We start from the raw sequence: 15,974 nt of genomic DNA on the forward strand, positions 1-15,974 counted from the left end.
GTCTTATTATCAATTACCTCAGGCAAGTGTCAGTCGTGAGTATGTGCGCTACTTGTCATTGTTCCAAGTACCTTGGGCACACATATCAATTAAATTTGAGCTGACAAGTACTATCGATTAAAACCGCTTTTATCTGTATAAGCGTGCTCATCGAATGGTCGCCTTGAAACAACTAAAAACGCGAGGACAACTATCGTCAAGGGCAGTGGTGACTTTTCCTTTTTTCTTTTTTTAAAGGCTTCCACGCAAATTTCCAGTTATAAATATTACGCATATCTGCGTAATCGTAGAATGGAATGAGAATTGGTATTTTTGTAAAAGATATCGCATCGGTGTATCGCGGGCCGTCGACGATATCTTTTGAGAGCAAGAAAGGCCGATTTTTTTAGTGGGTCACGTGATCCTGCATCGCGCCACAAACTCCGTCGAGCCGACTAATATATCGCTAAGTAAATATTTATTTGCCTTGGCGCTCGAGTTTATATTGATGACGATATTCCGGAGGCAGTAGTCAGCAATCGGAAAATAAATCCTCATGATATGGCCGAAGTAAATTGTTAGCCGTTAGCTAGCTATTGGCCCGCAAGGACAAATGCAAAGGAGAAAAGCAGCGAGTAGCGCGGTTTCCGATGTCGACTGATTGACAAAATAACACATCGATGAACGGGCAGGCAGCCTCAGGATAGATTATGTGGAGTAGCTGTACACGTAGGTCGAGTTTGACAGGATGAGCAAACAAGGCAGATAAAAACGCGAGGCGAAACATGGCGCGACGAAGCCGTTGTACGAGGCAGGGGCCGCGGAGATGCGCGATTTAAATGCCGTTCGAATCGGAGCCTGTATCGGATTTACGAGCACTCGAGGAGCCACTTCCGAAGCGCGATCGCGCGCGACAATCGGCTCGTAGCTAAGTGTTTTATCGATGCGGTCGCGGCTCGCTTGTAAGTAGTTCAGACGAGTTCCTATGCAAATCGGCCGATAAATTCTCGCGGATTTCCAGCGTTATGTAAGCATATGAAGGTGCGCGGCGGAGCACGCACAGGCAGGTCGCGCCAACAGCAGCCGACAGCGAGTAGACAGCCGCGCGCGCGCCGGCAGAGTTCACTTGGCCAAGGCGCGTTGTGTCAACGCGAACAGCTTTGTCACGTGGCCGCACTGCGTAAATCTAATTACAAGACGACCGCTCGCAACGTTATTGAATTTGCCTTTATCGACTACTGGAAGCGGATAGCTGCTGAAGCTCGCGCGAGGTACTCGATCGACTCCAATTGGCACGTGATACTTCGACTGCAAGCGCAGCTTCAGCGGCGGGAGTCGCAGGCACTCCGCGGCATAGAGTGCATACTTTTCACAGGAGAATCCGATTAGTAGGCGACACGATGGGCACGAGCGCACGAATAGGTGTCGAATGCTGTCTTATCTGTAGCTCAGGAGCTCGAAGCCCCGATAGCAAGCTGATAGCCGCAGCGATAGAGCGCGCACTGCCGCTCGCCGCAGCCAGTCGATCCACGATCTGTCACCTGGACGCCACATCCTAGCGAAGCTCACCCGCCCGCAACATCATGCAGTCCACGGCCCTCGTCCTCGTGGCCCTTGGTAATTATCGCGCGAGCCTCTCTCGTATTCGAATATCCGTTGACTGTGCGCGTGTCGCCTCGTTGCAGCCAGCCTGTTGGCTCATGGACTGGCTGACCAAACCGAAATCAAGATCATAGAGAGTGAGCGAGCGCCCGCCGAGCCGAGCCTCAGCGACAGCACTGAGCACGCGCCGATCGCCGACGCTTCAAAGCCAGGTTTCCACGTCGATTTCACGCCTCTCGTTCGTTGATATCTCAATGGGTCGAGTCACGGGTCCCTTATCGTTTGCTTTCTCTCTCGCTCTAGCGGGCCCATTGATCGAGCAGCCATCCAACACGCCTGCGAGTGATGCATTAGCGACTTCGACGGCAGCGACCGCTACGAGTTCCACGGAGAGTACCGAGCCCATCGCCGAAGGTGTGTGTCCCATTCGTGGTCCACGATTGTCCGCGTTGCAGATCGACCGGAGCTTTCAACGATGATCGTCTTTTCCAGATACGACAACCGTGCTGGTAACAGACAAGAGCGAATCGCCCGAACCGTTTGCGACAACGACGAAAATTTCGACAACGACGACGACGACGACGACGATGACGACGACGATGACGACCTACGCTGCTACTTCGGAGATGACAAAAGGCGTGGAAACGACGACACAGACGATGAGGAGCACCCCGGAGAAAGTTGTGCAGTCGGCGATGGCGGCGGACAAGCCGGACGCTGGAATGTCCTCGGGGTTCATCGCGCTGGTCATGGCCATAGCCTTTGCCATAGCCGTCGTCATTGTTTACGCTGGACTGCTGCTTTGGAGGCGTTACCTCGAGTGAGTCCACCAAATGCCATCCCCTTCTTTCCCACAGTGCTTTGTCGACAATTGTCAGGCATAACCATCGCTTTCTTTTCAGATATCGATATGGAAATCGAGAATTGCTAGTCAATGACCTTGAATTCGACACTAATGATCTGCGTCACTTCGAGGTAAACATCTTAAGAATATCAAATGATTGCCATTTAATTGCTCTATAGCGCTCACTTTCTACGACTATTTTTCAGCTTTGATCGAACACGTACACTGACGCGTGCATTCGCTCCGAGCATCTCGAGCATTAAGAAGCCCAGCAAAACTGATTACTTTGTGATATTAGATATGATTATATCGTACTACACCGCCGGCGACTACCGGAATTCTTCGGGCGTGTGCATCGCATGCGTCTCGGGGACTTACTTGCAGTCTGTTCTTAAGAGAAACCTTAATTTTTCCACGCCAAATGAGATTTCGCGCTAAAGGTGAATGGCTTTTACGCGATCAAACACGCTGTACGCGACAATGCAAATATTTAGATTGATCAGTTTTCGAACAACGTCATAAGTATTAATATTAAGTTAAAGTAAGATTATTTTATATACACCGTATATCATAACAGATTCAAATATTTTTAGACATAAAACGTTTTTACGCAACAGATCGTAGAACTAATTGACGTTATTCCTAGCGCTATTTATTCTAATTATGTGTTTACAAGAATTAGAGCATTTAACGTTTCAACAAGATATTTGTAATTTTTAACTAATCCTACTTATCCAAATGCAACAGATCGCCGAAGATGTCACATATGCCAAAAAATTGTAACAAATAACGACTATGTACATGTTTTTCATTTTCAAGAGTCTATATGCAGTTGCCAAAATGAAGTTGTATGAAACTTGAATTTGAAAAAATACCTCTTCGGCAAGTCAATTAAGCTGAATGAAAAAAAATTAAATAACATATGACAATGGATTTCTATTATAATTTAGCTTTTAATTTTTATAATAAAATCATATCTTATTAAACAATAAATGTTAGGTAACCTTCTGATAAATTCAGATGCAACAATGATATAATTATTATACATTATTTAACATTTAATTTTTTTTGTTGATAAGAAGGGGGCCTACGTTATCATTGCATTCGGTGTTGTGACGACCATGAGAACCATCACAGTAAGGCCACTGAAAAAAAATTATTTATTTAATGTCTTAAATTTTTGAATAATCTTACAACAAAATTCTAATTGAATTGATTATGATTTTTGTCTTATTTGTGCTTTCTGTATTTTTTATTTTCTCAGTGATAAAATGTCAAAATTTTAATCACTTCTAATCATGACAAACTTTCTATATTCAAATATTAGTTTATCAAAAAGCTCAACATTTTTTATAAAAAAAATATTGTACATCAAAAACTTACATTTTCACTTCTCCAACAGCGACAGAAAGCTGCTTTTTCTGTAATATCTTCAATATCTACAGAATTAACAACTTTACTCACATTTTTCTGAATTTTATGATTGATTTTTCCAGAAGACTGTAATCAATAATTACTTAATTATATGATGTTCATTGAAATACATATTTATTGACTTTATGAATTCTAAGACATGACAAAGCAAATAAATGATTAGGTAAGATGAGACTTGATAGTATTTTGCACACTGTATTATACATCTTCAAATCTACATGGAATGGAAAAAAATACGATTTTTATTATTGCAAATAAGCAAGTGGCCATCACTTACTGCAGCTCTAGCTTTTGGGCAAAAAGCCTTGTAGGACATGTATCCAAGTCCGGCAAGAGCGGCTGAAGGTGGAATTAGAGCAAGCCAGTCTTTCACTGAAAAGTAAAATAAATCATCTGTACAGTGTTCTCAAATTTGTGATGGATATTTATATAGAAATCGAACAATTTTACGACACAACTTTTGTAATTACTGGAAACATGACAGACATGGAAATTCATGTTCATGCATTTTAGAATACAACATATTTACCTCCTAGTCGAAACCATCCTCCGATTGTATCGGGAATAGGCAAATTACTTAAATAATTCGGGACAGATACTTTTACGAGGTGTGCAACGGGTTCCATATTTACTACCGCGATTGTTAGTGACTCCAAAGTCAAGCGCACAACTTGACTGAAATACAAATAATATATTTTTCTGAAAATAATATGGCTTTGTAAATATTAAATAAATGAAAATTTCTTTAAGTAAATTAAGAATCACCGATCAGAAGAACAGTAACTCGAACAGTAATTATTATTCACAGTAATTTTAACAATACATGCAAATATAACGATAAATTTGAAAAAAAAATTATACTTACTTTGTAGTACGCGAATCTTGAGACACAAGTAATATTGTAAAAATAAATATTCTTTATACCTCATCAAAAACTAAATTTATTTTGTGAAAAAATACAATTTCTACTCTAAAAATACACGAGACGTTGTTCCATTTAAAGCGAGTACAAATTTATAAGGATGTAAATCTAGTTTATAGGATGAGGATACGCGAAGTAAAAAGTTTCTGATGAGTAAAATGATTATCGCGTTTGTCATAATATAAAATTGATGTGAAAAGTTCGAACAAGTTTGCAAACTGCGCGAATAGTGTCTCAACGACGCGAGTGGTATTAATAAATCAGTGGTATTAATAATGTGAACGAATATGCGAATATGGATGTATATCTATATACATCGCTACGCCATACTGTGCTATTTTCCCGGAAATAAATTCGCGAACCGCGAAGTTCAAAATCCAAATTATTTTTGATCATCGAGCATCGTGATAATACCACACGAAGTTACGTTAATAATTCATTTTAGCAAATTGTGCCCCCGCAACTTACTAGAAAAAATATTGATTTCATCGATACTCAACCCTCGAAAACAATTTAGATTTTGAACTTTACGGTTTGCAAATGAAAGTCCGCAGGTAGTGTAGTACATACATCTAGACAGATATTTTTATGCCTGATCTCCACTAATTAATCGTAACAATGATTTTTTTCCTTGGAACAAAAAAATAATCAAAGCTAAAATGTATAAACATCAACACGAACTAAATGGTTTTTCCATTCTAAAATTCATAAATATTCTTTTTTTTCTTGAAACACAAACTTAATTGAAACTTAAAAATTCGTGCCTAAGTGAAAAGAATGCTATATGTTATATTTTCCTTTTCGATTTACTTACAGAATTTAAATTTCACTTTTGAACGTACCAGTTTATTTTTACTGATTTGTCTTTAAATTTAATGAAATATATATAATAACTTAAATTGAAGGATAAAAAAAGCATGGATATAAAAATTATATTTAAAAAAAGTCAACCAATACTCAATAAAATTTAATTTTTTCTTTTCACAACTTTCACACTAGTATCGATACATATATACAAAAACTTAAAAAAAATTTTTCAAATTAAATAAATAAATCATGTGGGTCCAATGATCAAATTGAAAATAATTCAAATATCTTATTAAACAATTTTATTTAACGTTAATATTTTACATAAGTCTTATACAACACACACACCCACACGCACACATATATATATATATGAATAATTAAGTATATTAAGAGATTCTGTGTTACAAATAATTTTAACTTCGAATTATTTTAGTTAAATAACAATAAAAAATTTATTTCTTATAAAATTTATCAATAAGTTAATACATCATAAATTCAACTCAAATACTTTGTGTCATAAAATTCTAGTCGATATTGAATTAATAATTTTTGGTATTAAGAATACACTAAGGTAAGAATTGCAAATTGATTAATAATCGATTACTCTATATTTCGAGACTCTAAAGTTCTCCATAAAAATTCTAAAAAACAACCGTGGTACATTCTAGAAATTGTACCCTTTTCGGTGTTGTCTACGTGAAATTCTGAGAAGAAATCGTTTAGTGTTATCGAAAATATCTAAGTAAAACAAATTTTCTCAGAGTAACGATTCATTCGAGTAACGAAGTCAGACGCTTATCTTCGTTAGTTCGGATTAAAGGCACCTCTAAAATAGTTCAATGAGTATTCTGTCAACGTTTAAGATTCACATCCTTTTCAGTATTCTTCTCTCAAAAATGGCCTTGAACTAAGTGGTTGTTTGTCGTGATGTACAGGTGTAGGTCGATTCCTCTTGAAGAAGCCACACTTATACAGCAAAAACATCAGAAGTAACAAAATAGCCATTCCAGCACAGGCAGCCAGTATAACTATCCAAAGATCAATGACGTCAGGCTTTGGTGGTGGAATCAAAGGTTGAACTGTAGTGCCAATTTCAACAGATTCTCGGACTTTTTCTATCGGCTCGCCGATAAACGGCTGTGAAGTGACCGTTGCATTCATAAATGAGGAAAGCTGCAGTCTCTCTTTAGTTATATTCGACAAGGTCGTCATGTTGACCAAGAACTTCATAGCAATGAATACTTCTTCGTTCTGCTGCAACTGTCCGACTTTACATGTCAAATGGACACACCTCGTACCTTCGCAAAATGGACTATGCGAGCTTTCACGACTATATGCTTGCCTTTTGTTGCGCAATTTGTCGTTACTATTGAATTCTTGCGGCGAAAGAAGACGGTCTTTCAGCTTCTGCTTAATACTCAAAAAGTCTGCATTAGCTGAATCACATACAACTTTGCCTTCTGTGACTTCTGGCTGCTCGAACAAATAAAGCAAAATGTCGCCTGCTAACGTCTCGGCTGACCAAGTAAGATTGACAGCAGTACGCAAAATAGCGGACGGTCCACTGTTGCGAATCGTGTAATTATGCATAACGAGTGGACTCTTCTCTAAATTATTCAATTTGGAAAAGTCAGTATTTACATACTTGGCCCAGTTGAAATCAATTTCCTTAGGCTTACTTTCACCGTACAATTTCAAAACGGTGTTGACACGCACAGGCACATTGATTCTGTAAATATTATCCATAATGCTATTAGGCCGCTCGTTGTTGGATGAATTGACTTTCATGTTCAGTTCGAAGTTCGGCTTCATGCCGTGGAATAAAACTGGCTGAAGGCGAATTTTAAAATCGAGATTTTTATTTGCTGGCAGTGGATTGCCGATGTCACAACGTAAAGTATTGTTATTACTGTCTTTTGGAGCCGTACATTGTACAATCAATTCCTTGGAGTAGTTTGAATTTTCAACGTTGACGTAATCTATACCTTTGGGTAAGAATAAATAATAAGAAGCTTCAAAGGCATCCTCACCGTTATTTTGAATGTTCACGTCCAAATCGAGAGCGTGTCCTGAATTTAGTACGTACTCGCCAGGATGTCTTTTGATTCTCACCGACAGATCTGGTATGCAAATATTATCTGGCCCACAATTTTTCTGAATGTTGAGGGAACCCGTTTGCTTTGTATTTTTCGGGCTTAACACCGCTTGCAATTTACTTTTTGGACTACGAGTTTTCCAATGATTTGCAGCCCTCGTGGAATTATTCTGCAATTCGATGTGCATTTCAGCTTCCAATGGTGTCAATTTGTCACGCACTTGTTTTGCAAGATAGGCTCGGAATTGTCGACAATTTTGCAGACCAGACGACAACGTAACTGGATAAGTCAACACGCTCGTAGTCTCATAATCAAGAAAGAACATGCGTGGACTTTTCTTCTTCTTGGCATCCAATGTGATCGTTACGTTAAATTCGTGTCTTGGCCATGCACCTTTGCCCACATACATGTAACAAACCTTAAAATCAGCGCAAGCTGCTGGAAAACCGTCGGACAGAAGGCAATTATGCGTAGTCAATGAGATCAAATTTCGAGAAAATACCAAAGCAGCTGTCATCTCAATAACAGGCCTGGCACGGAAATAAAAAGCTGCATTCGACTCATAAGCGCCAACAACAAGATCAGTGTACTCATTTCTGTCTAAATCTAGTCCTCCAGCGACAGACCAACCAAACGTACGTACTGGTTGCTCCAAATTTTCTGAGTATATTACTTGAGAGTATTTTTCTTCAACACCTTCTGGAGATCCTCGATAAATGTAGACAGCACCACGATTCTCATCTCCTCCATAAGGCTCACCAACGACAAAATCACCAAATCCATCTGCATCAATGTCACCTAAAGAGGCAAGTGACAGACCAAATTGTCCTCTATTGCTTTGACCATCTCTAGTATGGAATTTTGAGAACTTGATTGGATCAGCTTTTTGATAGAAAACATATATTCTTCCAGTTTCTATTTTCACTCCAGCTAAATCTGGTGGAGTGTAAAAAGGAGCAGAGATAATAATATCGTCCAAACCATCAGCATCAATATCAGCAACAGCTAATGCATAGCCAAAATATGAACCCATCTGTTCACCAGTGATATTTTGGTGATTGTACAATTGGGAAGAGAACATCAAAACTTTTCCATTAAGATCTGCTCCACGAGGTACGCCAACAGCAACACCACTGTCTTTATTGCCAAGAAAATCTCCCACTGCCACAGAGTAACCAAGATAGCTATTATCTTCGTAAGCAGGGCCTTCTTTTGTTGCCAGTAAGCGAGGTTGCTCATAAGGAGTACGTCCACTACCAGCAGGTGTGAAAGGTAAAGTTACGTTGCTCTCTACTGTAAATAACTGACCTTGCCAATACCAACTTCCTGGTGCTCCAATAAATAACCTCTTGCCATCTTTGGTAATGGCAGCAGCTGAACCTGCTTGACACATACCTTGACGATGATGGCCTGCAGTTTCATTGTTACGACATGGCGAATATTCAGTAGATACGTCATTTCCCAAAGTGGTAAGCCAGCATGCACCTACAACATCCTTGAAACCAGCAACTGTCCAGTTAGCCTTAATGTAGCCAAACCAATGATATTTTGGAGCACATGCCAATAATGGGCCTCCAGCTTCAGTTGACGCTGCAATTGTTGCTCCAAACCATTGACCTGACTTTTCATCTATGGGCTCTATACCACTGGCATATTTGTGGGATCTTACATAGTCCACACCCTTCTTGTCAAATTCAATGGGAAAACACCTATTGTCTTCTGCAATATCACATCTAAACACTGAACCACCTTTATCAATATTTAATTGTCTTGTTTGATTTAATGGTGCACCAACTATGACCCAACCACGTCCGTGTTGATCACGATATTCAGCAACAGCATAGCCAAACATCGAATTAGAGTCACCTTGATATACTGCATAATCCTCCACCTCGACGTTGAACGTAAATACATGCTTGTGACTTAGCACTAAGGCAATTATGTAGAAAAAGCTGAATTGTTTTCCCGGCATGATGATTGTGTGGATTAAAAAGAAGGTAGAGACTAACACTGCAAGGTCAAATTGATTGTACTCTGTAAAACGGACTTTAAGGCGATTTATTTGAAGATCCAGCGGCCATAAACGCAAGAGCGCGGTATCACTTTGAAAAAACTGGCAAACGCCTCAAAATCATGACTTATATTTTATAAATATCACAAGCTCTAAGCTCTTCTCTGCGTCCGCGCGGGAGTTGTCTGCAAGCGGCCGACGCACTTGAGCCTGGACGACTGTCGCGGCTGTGGAGCCTCTCCTTTCCTCACTCACGGGAATGATCGTTGCCATATAAGGTCGCTACCGTATCGCTTATACCTCATGTTAATAAATGGACAGTTTCATAATTTTTTTTTTCGATTCGTTACGACATTCGCGTTTCATTGACCGTCGACTGGTTACGTTTAGGTATGATGAGAGAACTAATATTTATTAACAACTGAGAGTTTAGCATGTGCATTTTCAACGATATATAAATATACGAGCAATGGTATTTTTGTCGTCTGCCCGGCTGCTGCATATACATACGTGATAATTTGCCCGCGAAATGCGAAACGCCATCTATACCCTTTAAAGGAGATAATGCGGGTGGCGGTGATTGAGATTTGCATAAATTTCTTTGCGCTGATCGTAATCGGCGCATTGAATGTGGAATCGACAATATTTCTTTATTTATTCACTTTTTCTTGTGCGAATTCATCGATAGTTTGTATATTGTTGAATCACATTCATTTGAAATAACTATGTTTGAAATAGACGAGTTTTGTGATTTTATATTTTTTGATGGTAACAAAAATAAGAATACTGGTAATCAAACATGGGCGCGGCTAAGTTAAATCAAATATCGATGCGTGATTGTATGTATTTGTATACTATACGTTTAAACTTATGACGAGTAATCTCCACAATTAGATAGCGCGATATCGAAGTAAAGCAATCTGACTCAGCTTTTGCTTTTTGCGTATATACAAACTTTCACCTGCTATTTATGCAGCTTTTCGTCAAGTAGACGAAGAACGAAAACTTTTCACTTCAGACAGAATTTTGTCGAATTATTGTAAGGTATAATATAAGAATACTGAAGGAGGGGGGCGGAAGTAGTATCTATGAAAGTTCAATGAAACGAAAAAAACTTGCAGCATTATCTTAAAGTATTGAATAACAATTTTTTTGCTAAATAAATCAACATTTTTATAATGCCACTGCAGTTTTTAAGTTCTAAGACTGTTCAACATGTTTTTCGTAATTTATGCTATAATAAAGATCTCGATGCACGGATTAGATAAAATATTTGTAAAGTGTAAAAGGATTTTCAAATTGTGAAAATTAAATAAAATCAAAATAAAATACAATAATAACTAAATGTTTCTTAAACTTAATGATACTCTGTCAATATTTTACGGACTCCTATAAAGATATAATAATATAAATAGAATATATATCCGCATAAACGAAACTAATTTACTTAGCCACTTGGAAAAAGATACAAATATATTATGCAAAATCCAAAAATCGTAGTAGCGATACTAGACAAAAACATTGAATGGGTGAAATCTTAGAATTTTCAAACAGTGAACAAATAAAAGATACTGATTAAATGGCATTCTATCATTTAATTATTATTACGCAATGAACTAAATATATATAAAGTTAGCTATATATAATAATATAATATATCCAATTTGTTTGACGGTATTTATTTTAATTTGGTCATTTTTAAATATTCCGCATTCTGAAATTTGGAATGGATCAGTCAATGTTTTTTGCCTTGGTTAGTATCATTGCGATTTTATGCATAATTTTTTATTCGTAAGTCAGTTATTAACCGTAGACCAAATAATTAAAAATTCCGGTGCTGTGAGAGAGACAGAGCGAGAATGAGAGAGACTTATGGCTTCGGCTGAGACCGCTACGAGAGTGAGAGAGCGTGAATCCTTGCAGATGGCGCCATCGCTCCTCGGCAACGTCGCAAAGTACAGAGTACGGACTGGCGTCTCGGCGCTTGCGAGGAGACAGTGGAGAATAGGCATAGAGAAGAGAAAGAGCGGGCATAGCGTATACGTACGGAAGACTACGCGTTTTCCACGAGCGAAGTCTTCTCTCTGTTTCTTTGTCGTATGGCCGAAGCGCGCGAGGCGCGATACGAGAGGAGAGACAGACAGTTGTCGGCAGATTGTCGGGCGATCGGCGCAGCGTGGACGGAGCCGCTGTCTGCCGCAGTTCTTTGGCTGGGACATCGAAGACGACAAAGACGATTCTGCCTCGCGTGCGGGACAAGTGTGCGCGAGTGAGTGCGTGTGGACCGAGTGTGGTCGAGGGCCCGGCAGGTAGCAGACTGGTAGGTAGGCAGCCAGGACCTACTTAGTCTGGCCGACCACCATGCGACAAGATAACGCGCGCAGCGTTGGCTCGGACGCAGCGTTGGCGAGGCCGCGTCGAAGCGGCAACGAGTGGCGTGGTGCCTCCCAGGAAGCGGCCCGCTCGAGGCCCCGCCACTGATTCGGTGAGGGCCCCGCGGTCTCAGTCTCGACGCCGGCGGCTCGGCCAGCCCACGAACTTGTCCAAACGAGAGTAGGGCGGACAGCGAGCGCCGAGCAGCGCGGCGACGGAGGGAGGGAGCGAGCTAGAGCGCGCGCGTGCGTTTCTTGAGACCTCGCGAGAGCTGTGCGTCGTGCGTGCGTGCGTGCTGGCGTGCCAAACTGGATGAGGCCTGCAGTGGTGGAGCCCGGCCTGGCGCCCCGCTCGAGCGCCGCGCGCGATCGATGTGCAAGCTCTGAGCGAGCTGGATCGCGCTGAGCGGCGGCGGCGCCGCCGGCCGAGCAGAGCCAAGAGCGCAGGTTGGAGCAGGCTGGTGCGCCGCGAGGAGGAAGATGGCCGAGGAGCTACTGGTCACCCTCAACCGGAGCGACTCCACGGGCTTCGGATTCTCGCTGCTCGGTACCGCCGGCCTAGCCCACGTCATTTACGACATCGTCGAGAACTCTCCTGCGGCCGACAGCGGCAAGGTGAGTGCAGTCCCGCCCCCCGACCGCGCGCACTCTCTGGATGCGTGTTTATGCGCCCCTCCGCGGCTTGTATCGACCCGCCTTCGCAGCACGGACCGAGCACCGTCGGCTCTCGCTCGGGCCGAGCTGTCCACCGGCGCGCGAGGCGCTTCTGGTCAGTAAACCCGCGGGCGGCTGCCCGCAAAATCCTTTGGCTATATTTAGAGGGAGAGGGCGCGAGGCAGCAGCCAGTCGCGCGCAAAGCACGAAAAGCCGAGTGGAGAGAGCGATTCGGTCGCGCAAAGTGCCTCTGTAACGCCCACGCGCACCTTGCGCTTCGCTTTCGGCTGTCGGTGCATCGACGTCGGGCAGGTCCCGTCGTGCGGGCAGTCGTCTAGACTCGTTAGCGCGCAGCCGACTCGCCATTTAAAAGTCGTTCGCCGCGCGCGTGCACGTCTCGCTATCGCTGCTGTTTAATCTCCCGCTCCGCTCCAATCTCCATTCGAACAACATTGGCTTTTCCGTTGCGACTGGCCTCCGCCTTCTCGACCTCTCGCGTCTCTCGCCGAGCCACCCTCTCGTCAGACACTTCTCTCGGGCGCGCACATAGTCCAGGCAACAGAGGCAAAAAAGGCCTGTTTCAGACAAAAATTCCGGGATGGGTTTTCTCAACGGAAATCGCTTCAGTACAATGTAAATAGAAACTCTTGATAAAATGCAACTCCTAATTTATTGTCAGATTTTTTTTATGAGCGTTCAAAGTTGACGAAATATGGTTTTTTCAATCTGCAAGCCACGGTATGCATTTTAGCTGAAAAAGTTTCGTATAAAAGTTGTAGGCAATAGCAAAAGCTACAATTTGAGCTGTCGTGCAATTTTTTTCGTTTGTTAGTTATTGAAAAAAGCCCCAAAAACCCTTAAAAATGGCCATTTTTACTATATCGAATATTTATTGCAAAAAGAACTTTTTTTAATGTTTATGACTCTTAAAAGAAAGCTCTTGTGATTCTAAAAAAAATGAATCGTCGCACGACTATTTAATTTTATTAGTTACTGATATATTCTAATTAGTTAATTAAGAGACGTCCAAAGTACGGGGCTGTAAATTTTTTTTGGCCGAAGATATCGAGTTGTAAAACAACTCAATCTCTTTGTCAAAACGTCAATTTTAATAAATGAATGGGAACGAATCAAAAAATTAATTTGCAACCCCTAAATTTTGACTTTATAAAAGTGCACCTTTTTTCTTTCATAAACAATTAGAATTGCGGCTTCCCTATGCATTATAGAGATTTCTTTTTTAGAAATTCACATATCTGAGATCAAGGTGCATATTTTGAAAAAAAAAAAATTGTGTTTCGACCAATAGGAGCCGAGATAATTTTTTTTTTTGTTTAAATCGCCATTGTTGTAATAATGAAAATTAACAAATCGGTCCAAGGGCATTCGATCGTTATTAAGTTATATTTTCTCATTACGATACAAGGCTTTACATATTTTGGCTTTTTAACAATTAAAATGACGTTTCATTTCCAGCACGAGAAAAGCCAAAGGCCGGAGGCGGTGGTGGGGGGTCTCCCTCGCGCGCTTGGAAATACTGAAAGTCCGCGTTCAAATCGACGCGCTTCGCGAAAATCAGGCTTATCTCGCGAACTATTGCATCAAATTCGATCATTTTTTTTTTAATTTGGGGTAGCTTCAAAATTTATTGAGATTGGTGTAGTTGTAATTAGTATATTTAGTGCCAATCGTTTATTATTAACTTAATTGAATTCATACATATCAGTGTATGTATAAATTCCAATTAATTATTACTTGCTATCCGTAAATATGGATAAGGATAAATAATAATCAATATATTTTCAATTATTAATAACAATATTTTAATTTATATGCATACGTAGGCTATAGTTTACATGATTTCTTATTTTCTAATTGTACTTAGTTCTTTTCGGCGCAGACTCATTTATTTCGTTTTCATTGCATTCTTCATTTAACATTACTTCTAAAGACTACTTAAATTATACTCTTCGTTATCAATATTATCATATTCATGTATTTCTTCTACGTTCGTACAATTATCCCCGTAGCAAAATCCACACAAGCGAGAACATTTGAGGCCATGTTTGCGGCAGCTGCACGCAGCTTTACAGCCTTTTTGGCATTTACAAGATATTTTTTCTGATACTTCGGGAGGTATCATTGGCTCTGAAGAATGAGTGGGTTCCAAAGTATTTTCGACTTTATGCCACCCATACTTCATAGGATTTAAATCATTACCAAGCCACGATTGTATTTGCAAATAAGCATATATATATATATATTCCAAAAAGGTTGTGCAGCAAACATGGCCTCAAATGTTCTCGCTTGTGTGTATTTTGCTGTACGAATGTAAAAGATATTGACAATGAAGAGTATAATTTAAGTAGTCTTGTAGAAGTAATGTTAAATGAAGAATGCAATGAAAACGAAATAAATGAGTCTGCGCCTAAAAGAACTAGGTACAATTAGAAAATAAGAAATCATGTAAACTATAGCCTACGTATGCATATAAATTAAAATATTGTTATTAATAATTGAAAATATATTGATTATTATTTATCCTTATCCATATTTACGGATAGCAAGTAATAATTAATTGGAATTTATACATACACTGATATGTATGAATTCAATTAAGTTAATAATAAACGATTGGCACTAAATATACTAATTACAACTACACCAATCTCAATAAATTTTGAAGCTACCCCAAATTAAAAAAAAAATGATCGAATTTGATGCAATAGTTCGCGAGATAAGCCTGATTTTCGCGAAGCGCGTCGATTTGAACGCGGACTTTCAGTATTTCCAAGCGCGCGAGGGAGACCCCCCACCACCGCCTCCGGCCTTTGGCTTTTCTCGTGCTGGAAATGAAACGTCATTTTAATTGTTAAAAAGCCAAAATATGTAAAGCCTTGTATCGTAATGAGAAAATATAACTTAATAACGATCGAATGCCCTTGGACCGATTTGTTAATTTTCATTATTACAACAATGGCGATTTAAACAAAAAAAAAATTATCTCGGCTCCTATTGGTCGAAACACAATTTTTTTTTTTTCAAAATATGCACCTTGATCTCAGATATGTGAATTTCTAAAAAAGAAATCTCTATAATGCATAGGGAAGCCGCAATTCTAATTGTTTATGAAAGAAAAAAGGTGCACTTTTATAAAGTCAAAATTTAGGGGTTGCAAATTAATTTTTTGATTCGTTCCCATTCATTTATTAAAATTGACGTTTTGACAAAGAGATTGAGTTGTTTTACA

General features: G+C 40.1%; 3 protein-coding genes across 3 annotated transcripts; 1 reads left to right on the top strand and 2 right to left on the bottom strand.

The window, feature by feature from the left end:
- Positions 1-1,409: 1,409 nt before the first annotated feature.
- On the top strand, positions 1,410-3,333 carry LOC131664249 (protein let-653-like). The gene is made up of 6 exons (XM_058935200.1): positions 1,410-1,596; positions 1,665-1,793; positions 1,885-1,995; positions 2,074-2,401; positions 2,484-2,556; positions 2,632-3,333. Exons 1-6 carry the CDS (start codon positions 1,563-1,565, stop codon positions 2,635-2,637), a joined length of 681 nt encoding a protein of 226 aa, XP_058791183.1. The 5' UTR covers positions 1,410-1,562; the 3' UTR covers positions 2,638-3,333.
- Positions 3,334-3,354: 21 nt separating this feature from the next.
- Positions 3,355-4,547, bottom strand: LOC131664250 (CDGSH iron-sulfur domain-containing protein 2 homolog). The gene is made up of 4 exons (XM_058935201.1): positions 4,389-4,547; positions 4,137-4,231; positions 3,809-3,925; positions 3,355-3,570 (listed from the first exon to the last, which is right to left on the bottom strand). The coding sequence occupies exons 1-4, from the start codon at positions 4,483-4,485 to the stop codon at positions 3,484-3,486; spliced, it is 396 nt and encodes a 131-aa protein (XP_058791184.1). The 5' UTR covers positions 4,486-4,547; the 3' UTR covers positions 3,355-3,483.
- Positions 4,548-5,904: 1,357 nt separating this feature from the next.
- On the bottom strand, positions 5,905-11,020 carry LOC131664242 (integrin alpha-PS2-like). Its single transcript, XM_058935184.1, has one exon. The coding sequence runs from the start codon at positions 9,657-9,659 to the stop codon at positions 6,468-6,470; it is 3,192 nt and encodes a 1,063-aa protein (XP_058791167.1). The 5' UTR covers positions 9,660-11,020; the 3' UTR covers positions 5,905-6,467.
- Positions 11,021-15,974: the final 4,954 nt, after the last annotated feature.

This window comes from Phymastichus coffea, unplaced genomic scaffold (assembly GCF_024137745.1).
Source record: "Phymastichus coffea isolate CEN01 unplaced genomic scaffold, Cenicafe_Pcof_1.1 PCOF00043, whole genome shotgun sequence".
NCBI classification, from domain to species: domain Eukaryota; kingdom Metazoa; phylum Arthropoda; class Insecta; order Hymenoptera; family Eulophidae; genus Phymastichus; species Phymastichus coffea.